General features: G+C 39.1%; 1 protein-coding gene across 1 annotated transcript in view; it reads right to left on the reverse strand.

The window, feature by feature from the left end:
- The window catches only part of LOC113058423 (serine/threonine-protein kinase SIK2-like), a 38,033-nt gene that overhangs the window by 7,207 nt on the left and 13,299 nt on the right, over positions 1-17,527 (reverse strand). Inside the window, exons 4-9 of the mRNA XM_026226316.1 lie at positions 16,726-16,887; positions 12,744-12,868; positions 12,149-12,272; positions 5,832-6,052; positions 5,577-5,729; positions 5,317-5,475 (exon numbers count right to left, since the gene is read on the reverse strand). Of these exons, the coding sequence (XP_026082101.1) occupies positions 5,317-5,475; positions 5,577-5,729; positions 5,832-6,052; positions 12,149-12,272; positions 12,744-12,868; positions 16,726-16,887 (944 nt within the window). The remainder of the gene's footprint in view (positions 1-5,316; positions 5,476-5,576; positions 5,730-5,831; positions 6,053-12,148; positions 12,273-12,743; positions 12,869-16,725; positions 16,888-17,527) is intronic.

Consider the following 17,527-nt stretch of genomic DNA (forward strand, 5'->3'; position numbering starts at 1 on the left):
GGGCTGTCAGAGCCTCATGCAGACAGAGTACAAGGAGACATGCCATCAAACACACACTCAACCAACATGGATCATCTGGATGAGTTGAGTTTCCTGTAGCATGCTGGGCCAGGAATTCTCTTATCCCAGCACACGGTTAAAGGGGGGGTGAAATGCTCGTTTTCACTCAATATCCTGTTAATCTTGAGTACCTATAGGGTAGTACTGCGTCCTTCATAACTCCAAAAAGTCTATAGTTTTATTATATTCATAAGAGAAAGATAGTCTGTACCGATTTTTCCCAGAAAAACACGACCGGCTGGAGGTGTGACGTGTGGGCGGAGCTAACGAATCACGAGCACGAGTAAGCTTTTGCGTTGAGAGCGTTTGGAAGCTGTGACATTAACGTGAGGAAAAAACCATAATCCAAAACAAACCATGGCTAACAGTCAGATTCAGTGTATATTTATGATCCAGAATCAGATCCAGAGGCTGAAATTTAACAAGAGCAGCATCAGCAATCAGTCTCTATGTGGTATGTACTGAAACTGTATATATTTGCTTAGCGGTTTTGGAAAATGACTAAGTTCCACTTTATGTCATCTGTTTTTTTTTGTTTTGTTTTTTTAAGCTGTACATGTGGAAAGTGCAGTTTGATGACAACATCGCATGGTTGTTTACTTGAAGTGCTTACGCGCCGATAGCTAAGTTAACAACACAGAGATATTTGAAACAGTTTTACTCACCGCATGCGGTTCCAACACACGATCGTGACCCTTTTTCGTTGGGACTGCATTATCCTTAAGAAATAAACTATGTGCAAATCTGGCGTCAAACTGGGCCTTGTTTGTAAAACAAGCATCTTCGAAATGCAGGGAACAAACAAAAACACTTGCACAACTCCGTTGATGCTCTGTAAAAATAAACTCCATCCACTGGTCCCTTAATGCTGTTTTTTTTTGGTAATCTGTGCAGGGTTGTCTTGCCCTGGCAACCAAAAACACACTTGTTTTGTGACATTTCGCGACGCTCTCGCTCTGATCAGTGAATGTCTGTGCTCAGCCTCTCAGTGCTCTGCTCTACGAGAGTGCGCGCTCTTCCGGCAGAAGTGCCTTAGGACCCATATAAGGAAATTCCGCTCCATCTAACGTCACACAGAGCCATACTCGAAAAAAAATTTCCGAAACTTGTGACAAACCGGAAGGAGTATTTTTGGAACAGAAATACTCCTTCAAACGTGCAACTTAATTTTTGAAACTTTGTCCATGTTTAGCCTGGGAATCCAACTCTTTAACAGTGTAAAAAACTCAGTATGCATGAAATAGCATTTCACCCCCCGTTTAAAGAACGGCCACAGATTCTCTATTTTTCTTCCTTCCTTCTATCTCTTTCAGTCTCTCCTTTTTTTTTCATTTCAGCCCATTATTTTGCCCGGCCCTTTCACACACAAACAGTGTGATTATACAGACTCTGAACAAATTATGTAATCCCTGCCATCCCCTCCCAACCAGGGGCTGTGTCGTACTCTGAGACCAAGATTCATATTTTAAACATCTCACACTGGAGAGTGTCACTATTCCTCCTCTGATCTTAAAAGGGAAGTATGTCATTTTTCAGTGCAAAAATGTCTCATCTTAATATGCAGAGACAACTATAAATAAGATGTTTGCAGTCATTTATTTCCCTCAAAATTTAAACATCATCTCTATGGAGCTTTCAAAATATTGCTCAGCTAGTTTGAACAAACAGAGCAAACTAGCTAGACAACAGCAACACTGCCTCGACCAATGGTGTGAGTTTGGGGCAAGGCTATCTGTTTGTTCACATGGCGGCTTGTTTGGGGAAACCTGTCTGAAAACAGACACTATTTTGTGCAATCCAAGATATAACTTGCCCCACTTCAGAATCAACATTTGTTTTTTAGCTAATGTCACCAAGTCCTCCTGTCCACACTCCAACCATACATAGCCTTTTGTTGAAAAAAAAGAACAAAAAAAAAAAAACATTGTTATTTGTTAATTAAATCTAAAACCATAAAAAAAAAAAAAAACTGAAATAAAATATGTAAGAAAATGTAACCTTGCCAAGGCAACATTTTTCAATTTCAATTAAACTTGAAGTTCTAAATAAACTAAATTAACTAAAACCGATGAATACAAATGTATTAAAATTATATGCATATATTAAAAAAAGAGGAAAAACTACTAAAATGACAAAAAAATCCTACAAAATTACTAAACCTTTAACTAAAATTAAAATGAAACCAGAAAATATTAAAAATATAATCTAATTCTAAATATGAACAAAAATTATAATAACATTAATGATACTTAAATAACACTGGACTATTTTTTGGCATTAAATATCCTAGTCAAATGTCGAAAATGTCACTTAAATAAATACCAACCAGAAAAACATCTTACTGAGTTTTGCATCAATTACTTCCTCTCCTAAAATATGTATTCAAGAAACAATGTAAACATATCCATATATGTATGCAGGTGACATTTACAGATTAAAAGTTTTACAATAAGAGGAATTTTGTACATTGTTTATTGAAGACATTGTTCAAGAGAGGAACTGGCTAATGCAATGTTTTAGCCATGAATGCTCACTAACTCCACATTTCCGAAGAGGGTAAAATACCAGCACACACAAAGTCTGTGTGTGCAAGTATGTGAGAGTGAATGAGAGAGAGAAGAAAGAGTGGAACGACTAAGCCGGAGCGAATGGACAGCTGTCACATCTAATGTGTGTCACTGCAGTCTGACCCGCTTATGTAAGCCAAACAGCTGTGGACGGCCTCAAGGGGAAACACACTCACAGTGTACGTCTCACCTCACCATCATGCACAGAGACAAAATGACTAAGGCTAGAAACCACCAAAGTAAACAGCTTCTCCCCCATCGACGCAAAAGGCATTAAAACAAAGTATGTGCATGAAAGAAGAATCTTGGAGAGAGCTGATTACTGTCTCAGAGTGACAGCAGAGAGAGACAGACAGATAAAAATGAAGACAGTGTAAATAGGACTCTAGTGAGGAGATAGAGTGGCAGAGCTGGCCGGCTCCTGTGCTGTTATTCCTGTTCTGTATGCCAAGTTGGCAGCCGTTCTGGCCGTCTGTCAGAATGGTTCTGAACAAAAGGCTCCTCAGGGAGCAGGCGTGATGAGGAGGCCCGAGCAAACAGCCAGGCCCACTGCCTGACCTTGGAAGGACTGAATTGCTTAACAGCAATTTTGGGAAGTAGTGTAAGAGCACTCAATGGACAGCAGTCAGATTCAAAGCTGTATCAACAGATGTTTGTAACAGCTAAACAACACCCCCCAAGAACGGGATTATGTGGGATTTTGCTAAAATGCATATATGGCAGACACTGGGCAAGACATTGAAAGAAAATAAAAAATCTAATATGTGGGAACAAAATTCCTCAGAATTCCTTTAGCCTTTATTTAAATAAAAACTTAATTTATTTAAATCCAATCTATCTGCCCATTCACGCATCCATCCATCCGTCAGTCTTTCATCAATCAATCACTCAATAAATATCTATCCATCTACCATCCATTCATCCATCCATCCATCCATCCATCCATCCATCCGTCCGTCCCCCTGCCCATCAATCTATCAATCAATCAACAAACCCATCAATCAATCCCATTAAATAAAAGTGGAAAATATTGCCTCTTTGCAAAAAATTATTGTTCTTGGCTTCCATTTTATCTAATGACAGCTTTGACACTCAAAATTTAGAAGATCTTAAACATTTGCTATGCTACAGTAAAAACTTAAAGGGTGGGGGGGGGGGTGAAATGCTCGTTTTCACTCAATATCCTGTTAATCTTGAGTACCTATAGAGTAGTACTGCATCCTTCATAACTCCAAAAAGTCTTTAGTTTTATTATATTCATAAGAGAAAGATAGTCTGTACCAATTTTTCCCGGAAAAACACGAGCGCCTAGAGGCGTGACGTGTGGGCGGAGCTAAAGAATCACGAGCGCGAGTAGGCTTTTGCGTTGAGAGCGTTTGGAGACTGTGACACAGATCCAGAGGCTGAAATTTAACAAGAGCAGCATCAGCAAACGACGTCTCTATGTGGTATGTACTAAAACTGTATATATTTGCTTAGCGGTTTTGGAAAATGTTTTTTTTTTTGTTTTTTTTTAAGCTGTACATGTGGAAAGTGCAGTTTGATGACAACAACGCATGTTGTTTACTTGATGTGCTTAAGCGCCGATAGCTAAGTTAACAACAAAGAGATATTTGAAGCAGTTTTACTCACCGCATGCGGTTCCAACACACGATCGTGACCCTTTTTCGTTGGGACTGCATTATCCTTAAGAAATAAACGATGTGCAAACCCGGCGTCAAACGGCCTCAAAGCATCTTCGAAATACAGGGAACAAACACAAACACTTGCACAACTCCGTTGATGCTCTGTAAAAATAAACTCCATCCACTGGTCCCTTAATGCTGTTTTTTTTTTTTTGGTAATCTGTGCAGGGTTGTCTTGCCCTGGCAACCAAAAACACACTTCTGTGACATTTCGCAACGCTCTCGCTCTGATCAGTGAATGTCTGTGCTCAGCCTCTCAGTGCTCTGCTATACGGGAGCGCGCTCTCTTCCGGCAGAAGTGCCTTAGGACCCAATAAGGAAATTCCGCTCCATCTAACGTCACACAGAGCCATTCTCGGAAAAAACTTTCCGAAACTTTGGAACAAAAATACTCCTTCAAACATACAAATTAATTTTTGAAACTTTGTACAGGTTTAGCATGGGAATCCAACTCTTTAACAGTGTAAAAAACTCAGTATGCATGAAATAGCATTTCACCCCCCCTTTAAGGTTTAAACAGACTACAAAGAGAAACACAAGCTTCCTTCCTCCATAAGGGGCCGTTCACATATCGCGTCTTTTGCGCACGCAAGTTTGTCGCACGCCGCATCGAGTTAAAAACATCTCAACTTTTCAGAATGCCGCAAGCGCACCGCAGGTCATGTGACAAGAACTAACCAATCAGCTTCATCCTTTCCCGTAACAACGTTGAAAACTCAGCCAAGATGAAGGAACAACTGATCATAGCTGTATATGGATTGCCTTTTTGAAATAAATTTAGTAGCAGAGCTACTGCGAGCGATTTTTAGTGCTGCAAATCCATTTATCCTTTGCTGAAATTTCCGCGTCTTCATGGAGAGAGCAGGTCATGGTTGCTTAGCAAAGGCAGACGCCTCAGAAACGCTTCTGCCCGAGCGCTTTGGAAAGAAGGAGAAAGCGGTGCGCCTAGTGTTTTCCACGCGTTTTAGGCCCCTAATTCAACCTCTAATCCATTTCTCACTCACTTTGGGAGTCCCAACCTCCTCCTCCATGAGGCTGTGTTCAGTAGCACAGGAGGACTGAGGGAACGTGAAGGAGTCTGCAGGGGCTTGAGGCACAGCTGGGGATCTCAGGAGACGTATGTTCTGAGGCAGGAGGCTCACCTGAGGAGCAGCGCTGCTCGCCTGTGGTGCAGAGAAAGAGATACGGAAAGTCAACTAGTTGGCAAACATACTTACTCTACTGTTAATATTTTCATTTTAAGAGGTAATTTGAAGAGTGGTACCTTGACGACAGTCTGCTCTGCAATCGTACTGGGACGTCTCTGGCGGGCATCGAGTCGGGGCTCCACTGGGAAACTGCAGCGGTGGGCCTTTAGCCTCTCAACCAGCAAGTAGTAGATAGCAGCAAAATGATTGTAACTCTTATTCTGAAGAGACTGCAAAACAGAGAAAAAGAACGAAAAAGAGCCACATTAGTCAAGTCTGTGTGAATATTACAGATGCAATTACATTTCTTGAAATTTGTATACATTTCTCACCTCTACTGTCTTGTGCTGGTCAACGCCCAGACTGTGCATCAACCGGAGCACCTGTTCACTGTATTCTCCCACACCAGCCTCCCCCTCTACAGTCTGCTGATATAACATCGGCCTCTGCACAGGCACCTCCATCACCATCCACTTGTGTTCCTTTATTTGTCCTATAGACAGACGCTTGGAGGGGTCTAACACCAACATTCGCCTGATCAGATGCTCACAGTCTGCACATAAAAGAGAAAAGAAGGAAAAGATAAACATGACACGTCCTGTACCCAGGAAACAAATAACACTTGCCAATGTAACCCCTCAGGTTCTACTCGAGCCTCTCTAAGAGTGTTTCCGGGAAGGAGACAGGCGCGCTAACAAGGACACTAAAGACTGCAGTGGAGTTAGGTTTACATGCACAACTCTTACAAGCTGGCCAAGAAGCAAATGGGTAATATTTTTAAACCATATCTTTTTTTATAATGACTCTATCTTGTGGTCATTAGTTGAGTAAAGTGACAGTAAAGACATAATGTAACAAAATATTTCCATTTCAAATAAATGCTCAACTTACTATTCATCAAAGACTCCTGAATTTCTTTTTTATCAATGTTTACTTGGCAGAGGAAATGTTTCTTTTGATAGCAATTGCCAGTAAAATATTATTATTATTAGTCAAGTATTATCATAATTGTCAGAGCATTAAGAAAGTTCTGTGCTTGTCTTAGCAGTGAGAACAGCAGCTCTGTACAATCTCATCCTGAAAGGGTCACATTGTGTTTGCTTCACAGTAAACACGGCTGCGTCTGAGGCATACTGTATACTCAGAAGTGGTGACAGCGTGTACAGTCCAATGCTTGGGTCAAGATTTGTGGAACAGTCTGTCTACAAATGAAAAAACCGGACAACAAACGTTGCACTGTAGGTCTAAAACAAACCCAAAACTCATTATGCTTTTGAGAATGCACAAGGCCTTTTGTCTGTCCCTGAGCCCTTGATTAATGACCATGTCTGACTCAGCTGGGCTGAATGAAACTGAATGAGACTGCATAGGACTGGCGGTGATGTGGGCGTTCTTAATGCTTCTGTGCGTCTAGTTGCTGATCATTTTATTCAAGACTGGCTCTTCCTGTTAATCTGCAGCATTTACGGTTTCTGGAGAGCCTGTGAGACACTTGAGCAAACAGAGGGAGTCGCACAGCTACAGTAATACTCCTTGTGCTGGAACACAGTGGGATGTCCTACTGGAAACATCCTCGTCTCAACGGCTCCCTCACTTCAGCAGCGGGAATCACAGAATCTTATTACCATATTCATTTTAAAATCATATGTTTAAATTCAGCTGTGAGGAACAGATTGTGAACCCTCTGGAAATACCTTGAATTTAGGATTAATTGTTCTTCAGATGCAAACTGGCTGTAACACTGATATTTATAGATTTTTTAATCACTATGTGCTTGAAGACTATATTTATGAATTTAAAAAAAAAAAAAAAAAAATCGGTCATCATTTAATCGTTATGTCAATCACAACCTGTATGATTTTCTTTCTTAATTAGGTGGAACATAAAATATTTAGAATAATGTTGGTATCCAGTTTCGTTCCTTTAACTTCCATTACAGGTGCATCTCAATAAATTCATTTTTAAAATTATTATTGCTTGGAAAAGTTAATTTCTTTCAGTAATTCAACTCAAATTGTGAAACTCGTGAATTAAATGTAATGCACACAGACTGAGGTAGTTTAAGTCTTTAAACTAAATTGTGATGATTTTGGCAATTCACAATCTCAACAAATTAAAATACTTCATAAGACCAATAAAAAAAAAAAATCTGAATTTCTGACCTGGACTGTATCAATATTTGGTAGGGGCTCTTTTTACTTTAATTACTGCCACAATTCAGCGTGGGATGGAGGTGATCTGTTTGTGGCACTGCTGAGGTGGTCTGGAAGCCCAGGTTTCTTTGACAGTGGCCTTCAGTTCATCTGCATTGTTTGGTCTCTTGTTTCTCATTTTCCCATTGACAATAGCCCATAGATTCTCTCTGGGGTTCAGGTCTGGTGAGTTTGCTGGCCAGTCAAGCACACCAACACCATGGTCTTTTAACCAACCTTTGGTGCTTTTGGCAGTGTGGGTAGGTGCCAAATCCTGCTGGAAAATGAAATCAGCTTCAAAAAGCTGATCATCAGAAGGAAGCATGAAGTGGTCCACAATTTCTTGGTAAACGGGTGCAGTGACACAAAAAAAAAAAAAAAATTTCAAAAAACATAATGGACCAACACCAGAAGATGACATTTCACCCCAAATCATCACAAACTGTGGAAACTTAACACTGGACTTCAGGCGCTTGGGGCTATGAGCTTCTCCACCCTTCCTCCAGACTCTAGGACCTTGGTTTCCAAATGAAATACAAAACTTTCTCTCATCTGAAAAGAGGACTTTGGACCACTGGGCAGCAGTACAGTTCTTCTTCTCCTTAGCCCAGGTAAGATGTCTCTGACGTTGTCTGTGGTTTGGGAGTGCCTTAACAAGGGGAATACGACAACTGTAGCCAGTTTTGTGGTGGCTCTTGAAGCCTTCTTGAATCGGTCTTGCTCGACAATCCTCATAAGGCTGTGGTTCTCTCGTTTGGTTGTGCATCTTTTTCTTCCACACTTTTTCCTTCCACTCAACTTCCGGTTAACATGCTTGGATAAAGCACTCTGTGAACAGCCAGCTTCTTTGGCAATCAATGTTTGTGGCTTACCCTCCTTGTGAAGGGTGTCAATGATTGTCTTGTGGAAAACTGTCAGATCAGCAGTCTTCCTCATGATTGTGTAGCCTACTGAACCAAACTGAGAGGCCAGTTTGAAGGCTCAGGAAACCTTTGCAGGTGTTTTGAGTTGATTAGCTGATTGGCATTTCACCATATTCTAATTTGTTGAGAGTGAATTTCTGGGTTTTTGTTAAATGTGAGCCAAAATCATCACAATCAAAAGAACCAAAGACTTAAACTACTTCAGTCTTGGTGCACTGAATTTATTTAATACACGAGTTTCACAATTTGAGACGAATTACTGAAATAAACTTTTCCACGACATTGTAATTTATTGAGATGCACCTGTAAATGAACAAAAACATACAATGGAAGTAAATGAGAACAAAAGCTATTTGGTTGCTAACATTCTTAAATATCTTTCCACAGAAAAAAAAAAGAAAAAAAGAAATGCATAAAGGAAGAAATGATAACTGAATTTTAATTTGAGTAAACTATCTTTTCAAGTCCAAGACTAGAAATTTTGAAATCCTAAAACACAGACTGTCTGAGTCATTTTGTAACTGACTTATGTTTTGAATCATGGAACATGGCCCAAGGTCTTTGAGCTTTAGATCTTACACAGCTGCTGTAGAGTCTTGTTTCCTCTTGGAGTTCATTGATCTCGGCTGTTCAAAGCAGCTCAACACTATTTCACCTCTTCAATCAATGTAAGGATGATGTTTTGGTTTTGGTATGCAGTGCTTTGTTTTCCCTGGACATCAAGATTTTATATTTACCCAAAAAGTTTAAAGTTTAGCCCACAGAAATTTGTTCCAGTAGTATTGTTGACTTTAACAAAGACCCCAGTATCAGAGGAGGATCAGATGCTGCTTTGGTTAAGTGCAAATGATTTAAACAAAAATGTACAGCTGTAAAACTTCTGTGTAATTCCGCTGCCTCTATGCAGCATGCAACAGCTTCAATGCACCTTTTGTGGAATATATGCAGATTAAGATGCAGCTTTTACAGGGCTTTTGCCGTCTAAAGACAATGTAAGACTTCTTTTGTCTTCAGATCCCATTTTGGGAACAATTTAAATTGAACTTTTTTTTTCCTGTGTGAATTCAGGGATGTCAAAACTAAGAATTAAAATGAATGTTAATGAAACTTCAGCAGCAAATACTATTTTCATGGCAAGAATGAGAAAAATAAAATAGAAAAATAAAATATCCATCACAATTTTTATTTGTATGTTTTTTATAGATTTTTTTCAAATATACTAGTGATAATTCTTTTTTAATTTTTTTCTGGTGAGACCCATGTATAAAAAATGATATGATTAGTAAGTCATAGCAACAAAGGGTTTTTTTCCCATTATTTTAACTCATTTAAATAATTTTAACCAGTTTCAAGTTTAAGTTATGCAAAATTGTACTCTTAAATTTTTTATACGGTGTACTAAAATTACCCTAATCTGTAGAAAATTTCCAATTTCTAAGTAAAAGTACCTTCCCTCTCCATAATTTTATTTCACCTCACATTATTAAGACAGGAAAGTTTTCAGAAAAACACTCATGCAGAAGCCAAAACTCCCCGTATAACACACCAGGTGCTCATAATCTTTCCCAACTGTATGTGTGCTGTATTCACTGTGTAACGTAGTGTGTAGCATGTAGTGTGTGGTGTGCACAAGCACTCCTCTGGCTAAGAGCACGCTGAGGAGGGGTCGATACTCTGTAGGGGTGAAATCCTGTGTGATGAGAGCATTTGAAAAGGAAATGTAAAGGAAAAGCACACGCTGTTCTTTTCATTTGGGAAGTATGCTCAGCTACACTCCAAGACCTGTAAGGGTCTCAACGTAGCTTAATTGTTTAAATGTCTTGAACAAAGTCATCTGACCCCTACTACCAGCCCCCCTCCCCCCAATCATGGGCCATCCTGTCAGGACCAGTGGGTTAACATGTTGGCTCTTCCTCAGGTTATTTGATCCAGGTTTAATCACAGTGAGCAAAGCTTGTGTAAAATGAACGAGTGTGACATTCTGACTCTTACGTAAAGAGTGGCCCACCGCGCTCCCTCTCTCTCTCTGCCGTGAACTGGCTCACTGCCAGCGAGGAGAGTCTGAACTCTCTTGCTCTCACCCGTTGCCCTCTCACTTTATCTCTCTTGCCCTCCTTTCTATCTCTATCACAATCTGGCCCTTTGCAGCTCGTTTTATTCTGCCTGTAAAATGAGTGGAGTAAATGTTAACTGCTGTGATTTTACTGAGCATGGGTCAACCACTTTAAAGTGGGTGGGTTAACAACTAGTAGACTTATCAGTTTTAAGGAAGCCCTGTATAATTAGATTGGCGTTCTGGTTCACCTGACCCTGCTTGGATGCGTTTCTTTGGGGGCAATTACATAGTGGGTTAATTCATCTAGCGAGATCTTGAGGCTTGCTTTCAAAACACTATCTGTAACATGAAACTATAAAATACACAACGGTGGAATCCATGCAAAAAATCTAAACTAAAACAGGGAGAAAGAAAAAAAATTTAGTTACACTAGTCAATAGAGATTAATGACACAGCAGTACAATCAGTAAGTGACTTTCATGTATTCCATTGGTCGATATTAGACGTTTAATTGCCCTGGTTTTTATTTTTAAACTATCAAACAAATGTATTTTATTTCTTTAAGTAATTATTTTATTAATGAAGTATTTAATTGATCAAAATTGTCAGTAAAATATTTTTTTTTCCGATTAAATACTGTTCTATTCATCAAAGAATATTCAAAAAAGTATCACAGATTCCACAAAAATATTAAGCAGTACTGTTACTGTTTTCAACATTGAAATTAAACATAAGAAATGTTTCTTGAGTAGAAAAATAAGCATGTAAGAATGATTTCTGAAGGATCATGTGACATTGAAGACTGGGGTAATGACTGCTAAAAACTGAGCTTTACATCACAGGAATAAATTACATTTTTAATATATATTTAAATAGTTGTAAAATATAGAAAATAGTTATCTTAAATTCCAATCTTTTAAAATAAATGCAAATAAATACAAAATATCTTACCCAGCCCAAACTTCTGAACAGTAAGTGTAGATTATCTTTGGCGTCATCTAACATTCCATGTTAAGTTAGTCTTTGAATAATTTCATAACACAGTTAAATGTAATTAAGCAAATCTCAAAAGGAACATCCATTTTCGTATTTACATATAATGCTATGATTCTTAAATTCACATGTAGCATTAAAAATAAATAGTATATACCTAATAAAGCACTTAATTGGCTTATCATCAACAGAATAAAAATAAATGATAATTGTATTGATATCGAACAGAATTGTTATATCAGAGCATCCCTACCAGTCAACCTCACTAACAGAAGAGTCTGTTACAGAATGACTAGTTTGCTGGTGGATCATCATGACTCATGTTCCACTGCTAAACATCTCCGAGCAGTTAGAGCCGTTCCTCTTTATACAGTCCAGACACACACACAAACTGTAGCAAAGCACTTATGGAATGTTTTAATTGACCAGGCTTGAATTTCATTAAAAAACAGCAACTGCTGCCAGAAAACCTCTCCTAGTCTCACCTTCTGTCATGAAGTAAGGAATACGGAAACGGCCTTCCAGAACACGCTGCCGTAGAATGGGGAGAGAGGGGCCATCGAAGGGCAGGGCGCCACACACCAGCACGTACAGAACCACCCCCATGCTCTGCAGGAACACACAGCGGCAGCTCATTGGTGAATAACACAATTACATTGTGCAAATGTACAGGTGCACACAATTAAAGGGATAGATCACCCTAAAAATGTATATTTATTCACCCTTTCTACATTTGTATCTTAGCAGAATGTTAATGCCGCTCTTTTGCACTGTATATGAGCATCCCACTTAATAAAGTCATGTGTGTTTGAAAGCGACTTGAGAGTAAATTATTTTCACTTTTGGGCAAACTCTTTCTTTATTGGCAGTAAATAGAGAGCAAGAGAGCTTTCACATGATCTGATCTCTATCTCTCTCACACGGACCACAGGGTGTTTGGTTTATAGTTTGACGTCAGCCGAGTTCTCAAAGGTTGAATAGGTGGTAACACAAACAACTGTCAGCTGACTCACTAATCATTTACAGGGTGAACCTGCACGGATAACGCTGGCTTGGCAGATCAGTGCAGAGCAGTATTACCCAGATGTCCAGCTGGGGGCCCTCATACTGCTGTCCCTCAAACACCTCCGGGGCTGCATATGGAGGACTCCCACACCATGTGGCCAGGGGCTTTCCCGACTGGAAGAAATTTCCAAAGCCAAAATCTGCAAGGATGAAAAAACAAAAACAAAAATGAGAACGGTGATATAAGAAGGAAACTGACAGGGTTTGCTACGTCTGAGTTCAGGGACATGGATCACATTTCAGCTTTAGGGGACAACAAACAGGAAGGTTTCATTACAATATTGACTGTACTATAAAGGTTCCCACACCTAGTGACCGTTGAACTCTTCCAGTCGTTTGTAACTGCTGTCAACCGATTTAATGAATTATACTACCGTTTAAAAGTTTATGGTTGTTTAAGTCTTTTATTCTCACAAATACAATACAACCAGCAATATTCTGAAATAGTTAAAATAACTGCTATCTACTCTAATATATTTTGAAAATGTTGATTTACTCCCGTGATGAATTTTCAGCAACCATTACTCCAGTCTTCATTAAATTTCCATGACTTTTCCAGGTCTAGAAGTATGAACTTTGAAATTCCAGATGCTTATATTCATAAAAAATAATGCCAAACACGGGTTCATGACTGGTGAGGGATATTGATGGTTTTACATTCTCAATTTACCCTCTTTTGGCACGTGTGGCAAAAAATAAAGGATCCTGTAAGTGTGTGTATCATTTGTCAAGACTTGGGAAATATGATATCCCTTCACTTGCATACCGTACTTTCTGTGCAAAATGAGTTTACTGATGAACCAGAGATGTAAAGCTTGCTTTACATGATTACCCATGACTCTGAAAGTACAGACACTGCAAAAACATCCTTCTCTAATAACCTAAGCCAAAAACACATTTTCTCCACACATCCTCAAAGCTCACAGAACAAGGCTTTTACAACCCACTTCTTTCTACTTTGATGACTAATATTAGTGCTGTACTCATTGAGAAAAAAAAAATAATTTCCACACAAACTTTGCCATTAGTGTAAAATTTTGCCTGTAGACAGGCAACTTTTATATAAATACCATTTTTAAAATCTTTCAGATCCCATGAAATCAAAATTTGAGTGAAATAATATACGAGTCTGTCCGAATTTATACTTTATATACACTTATAAAAAAGTGATTTATACTTTGACTAACAAGCTGTAACACTGAGTAAATTATGAGACAAGATCAGACTACACAAGGTCACTTAAAATTCCTATGAGACCTACAGTAATTGGCATTATACAGTACCACACTACGTCTACTGGCAAATGTTGTATAATGTGGTATGCTGACAACAGCCACTGAAAGAACAGAGGGTCGCTAAGCCAACACACAAGCTGAGCAGCATCTGTAATAGGGTTTAGTGGATCATGCCGTGCAAACCCTGATGGAAACAGTCATCACCACCTCACTCTGGCTTTAATGGGTTGGATGAACTTTACAAAGTGCTCAGAGATTAGATACAATGGCCACCACTGCCAGAAGTCTAAGACAGTGGCGTCTTGGCCAAATATGGCTCTCAGTCCAATGTGTATAACGGTCGACCTTCCTTAAAAGCAAAGTCTACAAGCCTGTATTTGTTCATAACTGTGTGCAGCTGCAAAAAATAAAAAGACCAATTTACTTGAAAAGCAAAGATATTAGGGCCTGCTCCAAAACAATACGTCTTGATTCAGGTTTATTTTTTCTTACATTTGTGTTTTCTTGTTTTATGCATAAACCTCACAAAATTTTGTAAGATTTATGCTTAAAAAAAAAAAGAAATTGGCAATCTGTATAAGTATTAGATTTTGTCTGTATAATATACACATATACACACATTATTGTACAGTGTATTCTGTTTGGAATTCAGTCATCTAGGATAAAATTATCACTGGAATGTCAAATCCTCTGATTTTATTTAAATTTCAGTGAGTATTAAGAGTTTGTCTAGAATCTGAGCTTCAGGGGCCTCATAAAATGAAAATGTGAACCTTAAGGGAGAGATAAAAAGCAGCCATGTTCACTTTACATTGTGACTGTGATGTAAGAAGCCAGTATGATGAATCCATATCAGTTGAGCTGACCCACTTCATGAGTTGAATGCTGAGCAGGAGCAATTGACGTCAATGCTCTAGGCAGTCCAGCGGCAGACATTGCAGGAGTGAGCCTCAGCATTCAATACAGGAATCACATCCGGCCCCAGAGCTTAACTCCTGCAGCTTGGAAAACAGTGGCTAATGCCATATTTAAAAGCAGGCAGAACTGATCTTTTTGTTACTTTAAATAAAAGCTTTTATTAAGGTCAGTCGCACTGGATCTCATAATTTGGCCATGTAGTGAACACACATAACAAGCTCTGCATTGGACTAGTGCGGGAGGTTGATTGTGCAAAGATCTCTGGGGATCAAATCCTAACTATTTTCATACGGTTTCCCAATCATTGCCCATCCCCAGGAAGTCTCTCCCTCCCACAGGTTTGCTCATTCAATATGATTTATGGGAAAAACAGTTGTAGTGTACACTCTTCTCTTGCTTCATGCTTTGACATTTTAATGTCATGTAATCAAAAAGCAAAACCAGTACAATATGGAAAAATGGATTCATGGTTAATAGATTAAAGTTTCACTGTCTTTTTCTTTCAGTCATGATGCAAACACATAAATGTTTGAAGTGGAACATAAAAGAATATTGCAAAATGACCTTTCTTTGAATGACCCAGCTCCAGCCAGCCATCTAAGAGGCTGACTGTGCATCAGTGTGGGGCAAAAAAAAAAAAAAGGACCTTTAACAAAGCCTTGTGGGACACTCCTCTGAAACTGGCCACTGCATGACTTGCTGCGAGAAACCTCATAATCTACCAACATAATAGTGGAGGTTGGGCAGAGAGCAGGTTGATGTGTCAGGGAAAAAAAAAAAAGAGTTCAAAGAGTTTTCTTTATTTTCATGACTATGAAATTTGTAGATTCATACTGAAGGCATCAAAACTATGAATTAACACATGTTGAATTATATATCGAACAACTGAAAATATGTCATATTCTAGGTTCTTCAAAGTAGCCACCTTTTGCTTTGATTACTGCTTTGCACACTCTTGGCATTCTCTTGATGAGCTTCAAGAGGTAGTCACCTGAAATGGTCTTCAACAGTCTTGAAGGAGTTCCCCGAGAGATGCTTAGCACTTGTTGGCCCTTTTGCCTTCTGTCTAAGGTACAGCTTACCCCTAAACCATCTCGATTGGGTTCAGGTCCGGTGACTGTGGAGGCCAGGTCATCTGGCGCAGCACCCCATCACTCTCCTTCTTGCTCAAATAGCCTTTGATGCCTTCAGTGTGACTCTACAATTTTCATAGTCATGAAAATAAAGAAAACTCTTTGAATGAGAAGGTGTGTCCAAACTTTTGGTCTGTACTGTATGTGTGCGGGAAGCTCTCCTTTAGCTGAGAGCCTTGCATGAATGCTCAAAGCCTGGCTCATATATAGTCATTAACCTCTTGATTGCTCAAATTCAAATGAAACTGCAAGTGAACCTCGAATATATAGCTCAACACAGAATGCACCTGTGTGCTCTTGACGTAAGTCATGGCTCCACCAACTGAGCAATACTTGAGTCATCATCCTAAGCAGTACAGCTTTGATTAATAAATTGTCTATCACACCCTATAATTAACCATGGTGAAATCACAAAAATGTAGGCAAAAATCTTCTAAAGCAAGGGAAATTCCAAACCAAAAGTACCAAACCATTGTACAAACAAATTATTTTTTACACTACAATCTAGACTCTCCACTTCAGTGTTGATGAAAGAAAACACACACACAAACACACACGCACACATAATTCATTATAGCCATAGATTATATATTATATAATATCAAACTGGGTAAATGTGTACATATTATATGTAATATATAAAATAAATAAAGGCTAGAAAGACTAGAAATCTATAAAAAAATTAGATAATGGAATGGTGAACGCCTATACCAGCAATCTTGATGTTCATGTGTCCATCAAGCAGCAGATTCTCCGCCTTCAAGTCCCGGTGAACGATGTTTCGATTGTGGCAGTACTCAACAGCAGACAGAATTTGCCAGAACTTGCGTCGTGCCTCTGGTTCACTCAGCCGTCCATGCTGGGCCAGATAGTCTAAATAAAGATGAAGTGAGGTTAGCTAAACATTACAAATACACAAAACACAGACCTAAATCAATGAAACATTTTGAATGGGTAATGTAGTGTAATATGGGTCACAATAAAAATTAAAAAAAAAAACAGTTGAAAACCATGACCACAACACACGTTGTACCGGGAACGGCTCCGGCGGTGTGGTGTGCCTAGTGGCGGAGATTGATGAGCCACAATAAGGAGGCTCTGTGGTGTGTGAGTAGGGTAAACATCCCCCCGGATGGTGTAATCATGTGGTCACCACACCCTAGAGTACTGGGTCAGTCCCTGGCCCTCGGCCTGTGGCCAAACCTACAGGCCTCACACATTCCATTCCTAACTCGTCTTGGGATTACATTGAGGTGGGCTGGCAAGGTGACTGTGGGTACATGGCAGGGTGTTTAAGACGTCATTCTCTGCATGAGCTGTTTTTCAAAGATCAAAATCAATTTTCAAAAACAGACAGCAATTTGTGATCACAGAATTACCTTGGATAACCTAGCCTTAAAGGGATAGTTCACCCATAAAATAAAAAGTTATCATTAATTACTCCCCTTCATGTCATTCCAAACCTGTAAGACCTTTGTTCATATTCAGAACACAAATTAATCGGATTTTATTT

This window comes from Carassius auratus, chromosome 40, assembly GCF_003368295.1.
Source record: "Carassius auratus strain Wakin chromosome 40, ASM336829v1, whole genome shotgun sequence".
NCBI lineage: Eukaryota > Metazoa > Chordata > Actinopteri > Cypriniformes > Cyprinidae > Carassius > Carassius auratus.